The sequence below is a fragment of the Myxine glutinosa genome, chromosome 8 (genome assembly GCF_964187855.1).
Source record: "Myxine glutinosa chromosome 8, kmMyxGlut1.1, whole genome shotgun sequence".
Classification (NCBI taxonomy): domain Eukaryota; kingdom Metazoa; phylum Chordata; class Myxini; order Myxiniformes; family Myxinidae; genus Myxine; species Myxine glutinosa.
Genome location: NC_136268.1, coordinates 137,982,353 through 137,990,865, shown reverse-complemented (window position 1 = coordinate 137,990,865; position 8,513 = coordinate 137,982,353). Strand labels below are relative to the sequence as shown.

At 43.1% G+C, this 8,513-nt stretch overlaps 1 protein-coding gene across 1 annotated transcript in view; it reads right to left on the bottom strand.

Annotated features, from left to right (window-relative positions):
• Window positions 1-4,508: 4,508 nt before the first annotated feature.
• LOC137432936 (guanine nucleotide exchange factor VAV2) overlaps window positions 4,509-8,513 on the bottom strand; it is a 114,182-nt gene continuing 110,177 nt past the window's right edge. Inside the window, 2 exon segments of the mRNA XM_068125264.2 lie at window positions 4,509-4,875; window positions 5,103-5,242. Of these exon segments, the coding sequence (XP_067981365.2) occupies window positions 4,831-4,875; window positions 5,103-5,242 (185 nt within the window). The 3' untranslated portion in view covers window positions 4,509-4,830.

Here is an 8,513-nt window from a genome sequence, read left to right as displayed (position 1 = left end):
GCCTTCCAGCTCCAATGATAGTTGCCTTGGCTTTACGATGGAATTAACTCTTCTTTTTTTTGTAACCAGTCAGTGGAGTACTTCCTCAGCACACCTGAACTCCTATCAACCTACAAGGCCTTCATCCACAGCTTGATGGAGTACTGCTCTCCATTCTGGGCTGGCTCCCCTGCCTTACATTTTGCTCAGCTTAACACCGTGGAAACCAAGGTCTTCAATATCATTGGAATCTCCCGCGATGAAACTGAGTCTATGGTCCTATCGTCATCGCAGACAGGTCGGTGGTCTCATTATCTCGTGACCCTCCTTTTTTTTGTTTTTTTGTTTTTGTTTACAGAGTCGAGGCTCGTGAAAGAGCTAACATTTATCAAACAAACAAATCAAACAAACAAGTAAACAAAGTATATAAAAAGGGGAGCGGTCGACAAGATGGGGAGAGAAGGGGAGGTAGCACACAAACACAACATTTGAGAGCAGGGACATCGGGAGATGTGTGGGAGGGAGAGGGCCTGGGGGGAGGCAGGATAGGTATAAAACGCAAGGACACCAAGGACTTCCAGGAAAGAAGTCAAAAGTCACCTCAAAAAAGTGGATTCAAATCCTTTCTGGTCTTGCACTCTCTGCTCTTTCACATTCTGCAGGGCACACACAGTGGACACAGTCCACCACCCACCTCCTTCTGGTGACACTCCCTAAATCAGGGTCACTGCTCACCTCCACCCATTCCTTCCTCTTCCCCCCAACCCCTTTCCCCACCTGTGGAACCAACTTCCACATTCTCGGCAATCTCATTCTTCCTTCTAGGTCTTCAAGACATCTGTTCAATAACCATCTCAGATCATCCCCAATCCAAAACTATCATCCTTTCTACCTTCGTTAATCCCCCACCCCAATCCCTCCTCCTTTCAAATTTCCAGTTTCCCTCCTGAGAGTTTCCTTCTGTATCCATCATGCCCCCCCATGCTTCCTTTCCTACACCACCCATTGTTTGTCCAAATCTTCCCCATATTGGGATTGAGCAATCTGTGACCGTGTGATGATTCGGCTCGTTCTGATATAACCGTGGGGAGGCTGTCGTGGATGAAAGGTGTCCAGTTAATCTTTTAATAGCGCAATGAATGCGTGTTTCCCAATCGGCCCGTTACCGGATTTTGCCTGCAGGTTGTGACCACAGTGCGGGCATTCTTGTTTAACCCTTAAGACTAGGGGAGTCAAAAAGCGGCATCTGCTTATTAGCCCATCACCCGCACAGCAGAGGCAAGGTTTTGCAATCGCTTCTATGTGTGTGGCATTGGTTGGTTTTTTTTCCCATAATTTGTGTTTTAAAAGTTGGAACGGAGTCCACCCAGGACTCAAAATATCCACCCCAGCTTCGGTGAAGGATTGCGATTAAGGGCTAAGTTCTGAAGTTGTGTTGTTCTCAGAGTTTTGTTCCAAGGGCTCTTTTCAGGATCGTCACTGAGCCCCCCCCCATACAGCCTCCAACTGTAGTCTGTTTGTGGTAATGTTCCCAGGGATTGTTTGTAGGATCTCTGTAAGGTTCTTATTTATCATTCCTGTTGCACCAATTATTATTAGTACAAATTTGGTGCTCTTCAGCCTCCGGGATCTTTTCACTTCATTCTGAGGTCTTGGTATTTGGTCATTTTCTTGATTTCTGTGTTATTTAGACCAAAATCACTGGTTAGTGAAACCTCAATTAGCAAAGCCTTATTTTCGTCTCCCGTCGCACCGCGGAGCGAAAGGGGGACTATGGTTTTTCCGTCCGTCCGTTCGTGCCTGCCTGCGTGCGTAAGCGAAGAACCAAATTCTAATTTGGTGTGTGGGTGCAACCCACGTCAAAATTCAAGATGGCCACCGCCATGTATGTCTGAACCTTCTGAGCGGAATATCTTGAAAAATAAGAGAAGTACCAACTTCTAATCTGGTGTGTGGGTGCATCGAGGCATAAGGAAGAACGCTATTGAAAATTGGGTCGCCACGTCAAAATCCAAGATGGCCGCCACCATACATATGTCTGAACCTTGTGAGCGAAATATCTTGAAAAATAAACGAACTACTAACTTCTAATCTGGTGTGTGGGTGTATCTACGCATGAGGGAGAACACTATTGAAAATTGGGTCGCCACGTCAAAATCCAAGATGGCCGCCTTGCGTCTTCCACTTAGTCAACTCGCATCACTTCACCGACGGGGACCTAGGCGTAACGCTTGTCCCCCTTGTACCTGAGCAATATGTCTGGACGCAATGCTTTGTTTTCTATGTTCAGGCTCATCCGGTCGTATGTGAGCATTATGTCCTTGTTTTAAATGATTGTTTTTGGTTCATGTTTCAATGAGTTTTGTGGAACTAGGATATTGAAGTTTTTGCAGATGTGCCAGTGCTTACTCCACATACCTTGTTGTGCCTTTGGGTGTACAGCTGGGGGAAGGAAGGGAAGAGGGGGCGGGGGAAGGGAAATGGATGGGGGAGAAAAGGGTGAGGGAAGGTGGAGGAGGAGAGAGGGTTGTACTTGTACTTCACGTTGTAATGGTCATCATTTCCCATGTTAAATCCTTAAAGTTTGTAAGTTAGTCAAAATTTATCGATTCTTGATAAATCTTTCGACAACTTGATTCACTGAAACCATGCGGCCTAACATCTAGACAAGACAGAGCCGAGGTGCGAGGTCTATCACCCATATTTTAAAACATTAATAAATCAAAAACAATAAGTGCTACAAACACAAGACTTACCTTATTATATTCCAGACACCCTTGTCTTTCCACCCGTATCAACAGTTATGGCGCAGGAAACCTGTCCATGACGGTCTAAAGCCAGCTCCCGTTCCCTGTTGGTGGGTGTACAATCTCAGTAGGCCGAAACAAAATTGCGGCTTGAGAACCCAGTGATGTGACAGTGGGCTGACCAAGATGGCGGACCACCACTTTCATAAGGCTTTTTATGTTTTTTTTTGTTATGACCACCCACGTATCTTAATGTGTTCTGGTGCATTGAATGCGTGTTTCCCCATCCACCTCCGCTTCGGCCCGTTAGTCCACGTCTACCAATCCACTTGTCCGAGAAGATGTCATTCAAGAACCTCCATACATTCAAAGCAATGTAGCACAGAGACTGGTCTTGCTGGTTCAATGGGATTTGTGAAGGAGAATTTTTTTTTTTTTTTTTTCGTCTACAGAATCGAGGATCGTGTAAGAGCTAACACATTGAACATGAAAGCAGGCACAGACACATAAAACATACAATGAAGGGAGCGGGAGACGAGAGGTGGAGAGAGAGGGAAGCACATCATCTTCTTGTTGTACATGATATTGTGGATGTTTTGGGATTGAGTAAGGTGATTGATGGAGTACTGACTGCTCCATCATTCTTCATATGACCTTCTGAGGTCCATGTTGATAACATGAATTTGTAAATTCCTGATACATGGTGGAGGTGTTTTTGGTTTTCCTCCAGCATGTAGAAGTTTGTGGGCACCAAATAACACCAAAGTTGATAACGCCAAAGTTTGTGGGCCGAGGAAGCTCGGTCACAAAAACTTCTACATGCTGGAGGAAAACTAAAAACAGATTTCGAATCAGCATCCCAAGAGCTATCTATCCACCCACTATGTATTATATCTGAAAATGACTTGTTGGCCAGTGCAATTGAAATTTGTAGCTGTTTTCGGCTTTTTGCATTCGGAAAAAGAAGAAGAAGTCTGAATACAATGCGGACATGGATGGGCTTTACATTTTCAGATGCTTTCTAGTTACATTTGGAACACTAGGGCATGCCCGTACTATATATATATCTAAAATTATACCCCCCCCCTCTATTTACATGAAATGGTTTGGTCCAAAGCGAACGGCTTGCGAGTACGGTGACAATCCCCCCCCTCTATTTACATGAAATGGTTTGGTCCAAAGCGAACGGCTTGCGGAGTTTGGTAAAGAAATCGCCATAGCGTGCACAAACGCGCAGGAAAGCGAAAGAATCGCAAATTAGTTTTAATTAGTTTTAAAACATAGTTGAACGCCAACATAGTTTGCCAACGTGAAATAAATGAATACGCTCTCAAATGTGCCGTCCGAGGCAGAGTCTGTTCGGCACGTTCGGCACACGTGATAGCTCGCTGCTCTCTGATTGGTTGAATCGTTTTTTGGACATAGCTCGGTAACTACTTGTCCGATTAATATGAAACCTTGAAAAGGCACATCCTCGGGTCCCCAGCAATATACCTGGCAAGTTTAAAGTATATCGGACCCGTGGTTGTCGAGAAACAGCGGTCACAGACATACAGACATACATACATACATACATACACACAGAGATTACTGGAATTATAGATAGATGGTGGAGGGGTGAAAAATTTCCACCTTTTTTGTGTATGATCTGGTTCTTTCATTTGTAATCATCATCATCACCTGTGCCGTTTTAAAGTACAGCTTTGTACTGTAGTTGTGATTATCAGATTTGATGAAATCAAAAGTTTCCAAATACTTTAATGAAAAACATATAAAGGAAGATTCGTTTTGAAATACTTTAATTCAAAGTCGATTCATGAAACAGGCACATGGAAAGTCAATCAAGTATTACATCTTTGACATCAACATTGCAATGTTCTGGTGAGGTTTCTACAACATTTGAGACGTGGTCAAAATAACGAGCGAGCTCTTGGACAACTACAACAAAGTACAACTACAGGTAATTAAGGCAGGAAGAAGCTTATAGGTCTCAATTCACCTTTTATTACACAAATGCTGCTTGACCATCCTAAAATTGCATCTGCTACATCCGTCGTCTGGCAGAGCGTTGAGAATAAGGTAGGAAATCTTTCTCCCTCCGTTTTCAACACATTTCCTCCTCCACGTACGAAGTGGGAAAATATCCCATCTATAATGAAATGCACCACACATCAACTGCTGTTTCGCTCATATTTGAAAAATTGTCTTTGTGACGTCATAAACACACAGCATCTTGTACACGGTGGATTTAAACTGCAGTCAATTACCAGTACAGTGGGTTTCTTTATCACGATGATGATGTTTTGTTTGTATGTCAATCAGATTTAAAAATCTTATTGTTTCTCATAATAGGAGTGTAGTGTGCGCTTCCTGTACCTTTCCGTTACACTCGCCCTTCCACATGCCATCGTTGGTACGCATGAAGATCTTGATGACGTCACCTTCGCTGAAAGAGATATCCCGACGATCGCGTGCCACAAAATCGTAGCGGGCAATGGCCACACCAATGGGGACAGCTGTGAGGTTAAATAAACAACCAGAGGCCATGGTGGTGTCAAAAAGATCTGCACGTATGACATCACAGTTGACTCTTGCTAATTGGAATAGATGTATTTCAGAGATAGATCGATTTGGTGAGACCTTTTTTGTCTCCCCTGGTTCACCCTAACAGCTACCCAAGGAATATGGCCATTTTAAATAAAATAATAATTTGAATAGTGTAGATGCTGCTGTGAGAATTTTGTGTACAGTATGACACCAATGGGGCATCAGACAAGGGTCTACAAGTACATTCTCATACAGTACAATACTCAACCTGAGAACATTTCACATGTACAGTAAAGTCGAAAAGAGGAACGATTTGATGGTGTGATGATGGAGGGCAACACCCGCGGACTACCCCAACCACGTAACATATGCAGAGAACTCGATAACAAGAAGACTCATGCGGAGCACGATACTTACAAAATCCCCCCCCCCCCCCCCCCCCAAAAGTTGTCCATTTCATCAAGATTAAAATTTACGATCTTGATCAAAGCCCGGGTCAACAGGATGAAAAGTGACGATTTTTCAGATGAAAAATGATGATTTTAGCAGTTTGACCTCGAGTTGACCTTTTGACCTCAAAAATACTTGGTTTCCCAATTCAGTGATGCAGTACGCAAATGCTGTTCTATTTTCAAGTCAATCGGATGAAAATTGATGGGTTTTCAGATGAAAATTTATGATTTTGGAAGTTTGACCTAGAGTTGACCTTTTGACCTCAAAAATGGTTGGTTTCTCTATTTAGTGACTCAATGTGCAAATGCTGTTCAATTGTCAATTCAATCGGATGAAAATTGATGGTTTTTCAGATTTAAATTTATGATTTTGGAAGTTTGACCTAGAGTTGACCTTTTGACCTCAAAATAGTATGTTTCCCAATTTAGTGACTCGATAGGCAAATGCTGTTCAATTGTCAAGTCAATCGGTCGAAAATTGATGGGTTTTCAGATGAAAATTGATGATTTTGAAAATTTGACCTTTGACCTCAAAAATAATTATTCATTTCCCAATTTAGTGACTCAATGTGCAAGTGCAATTCAATGTTCAAGTCAATCGGATTTAAAATGGCGATTTTAGAGATTTGACCTCCAGATGACCTTTGACCTCAAAATCAATGGGCTTCTCAATTGGGACGACCTATACAACTTGGTGAAGTTTCGTGACGATCGGTTTAGAATTGTGACCTGTAGGCCGGTGACAAACAAACAGACAGAACCACAAACGCAACCGACCAATATACTTGAGAAATCTTCGATTTTGCAAGTAATAAACATTCAACAAGCTCTTTCACTGTTTTTACCCTCCAAGAGTGACCACTCCAGGGCTTCACACCTGTTTTAATTGGGATTGAACAAACAAACCATTGAGATGCCGCATGAAACCAAATTCCTCAAAAAAAGAAACATTTAGCGACCCGATCTTAAGAAAACCTGAAAATGTGAATAGTGCTCCAACTTGTAGCTCATTCATTTTGAGTAGATTCAATATTGCTGCATTCTACAATAATGGGATGTGTTGAGAATGTAGGAAGCGATCAGGAAAACCTGGGTCAATGGGCAGGAAGTAAAACTCTTACAGACCTCCATCATGGAATTGCCTGGTCAGGGTGTCTATCCATTATGAACCTCCGTAGTTCTTTCTAAAACCCCAAAAAGATTGTTCCAACATAAAAAGGGTCTTCAAAATGCTGCCATTTGAATTGGCCCCAGAGAGCATGGTGTTCATGGGGCCTGATTCTATTCAAATAGTCTTCATGGGGCCTAACCTTCAAAGGTCGTAGGGAGTAGTCTTCATAGGGCCTAACCCTAGTCAAATAGCTGGATTCGATTTAGCAGGTAGTTTTATTTTGTATTATTTAAATAAGGGTATTGTGGAGGCTCGTTTAAGTTGTAAGGGCAGAATGGATCAATAAAGTGGGGCAACTGTAAAACAGGGATCACAACAAAGAGGTGCACCACAGTACTAGGAAATGAAAATAGGGCCTCGGCAGGTGTAGTAAAGCTAGGTCATGGAAATGAATGAGGCCATGAGGTGGCGTTTGGCAGGGGGACTTCAATTTTTGTGGGGAAGAGCTCACCACAACATATTTAAGAAGACAGTTTCATAGGTAAGAAAAGAAGGTTGTGAAGAATATAATAGAGGTGGGGTTTGAGTTTAAACCTGCGGAGGGCAAACTAGGCAAGCATTTTTGGCAGAATTCGAGTTTTTTGAGTCGCTGTATGACAGGGTGACCTCAAACCGACCTTTTATCTAATATCTTACTAATAACAACCTCAAGTATTTTCAGGTGATTGAAGAAGAGTGAACCACAAGACAGACTATGAAAGTTGGCGACGATTCTTCCCTTTTCACCCCTCAGCCCAAATTGGGCTTAGGGGTATTGTCATCCGGGCATCCGTCCAACTTTTGGTTTTCGTCAATTTCAAGCAGAACGGCATGTCCGATTAAATCCATGTTTGCAGTGTGTGTTGGGGTTGAGTAGAGGAAGGTTCATGGGCGCGCTGCGATTTTCAATATGGCCGCCACGGCAAACATCTTGAAATTGGTTTCCGTCAATTTCGAGCAGAACGGCTTGTCCGATTAAATCCATTTTTGCAGTGTGTATTGGGGTTGAGTAGATGAAGGTTCCTTTCGAAAATGGGCGTGCTGCGATTTTCAATATGGCCGCCACGGCAGCCATCTTGAAATTAGTTTCCATCAATTTCGAGCAGAACACCTTGTCCGATTAAATCCATGTTTGCAGTGTGTGTTGGGGTTGAGTAGAGGAAGGTTCATGGGCGCGCTGCGATTTTCAATATGGCCGCCACGGCAGCCATCTTGAAATTGGTTTCCGTCAATTTCGAGCAGAACGGCTTGTCCGATTAAATCCATTTTTGCAGTGTGTGTTGAGGTTGAGTGGAGGAAGGTTCCTTTCGAAAATGGGCACGCTGCGATTTTCAATATGGCTGCCACGGTAGCCATCTTGAAATTGGTTTCCGTCAATTTTGAGCAGAACGGCTTGTCCGATTAAATCCATTTTTGCAGTGTGTGTTGAGGTTGAGTGGAGGAAGGTTCCTTTCGAAAATGGGCACGCTGCGATTTTCAATATGGCTGCCACGGTAGCCATCTTGAAATTGGTTTCCGTCAATTTTGAGCAGAACGGCTTGTCCGATTAAATCCATTTTTGCAGTGTGTGTTGAGGTTGAGTGGAGGAAGGTTCATGGGCACGCTGCGATTTTCAATATGGCCGCCACGGCAGCCATC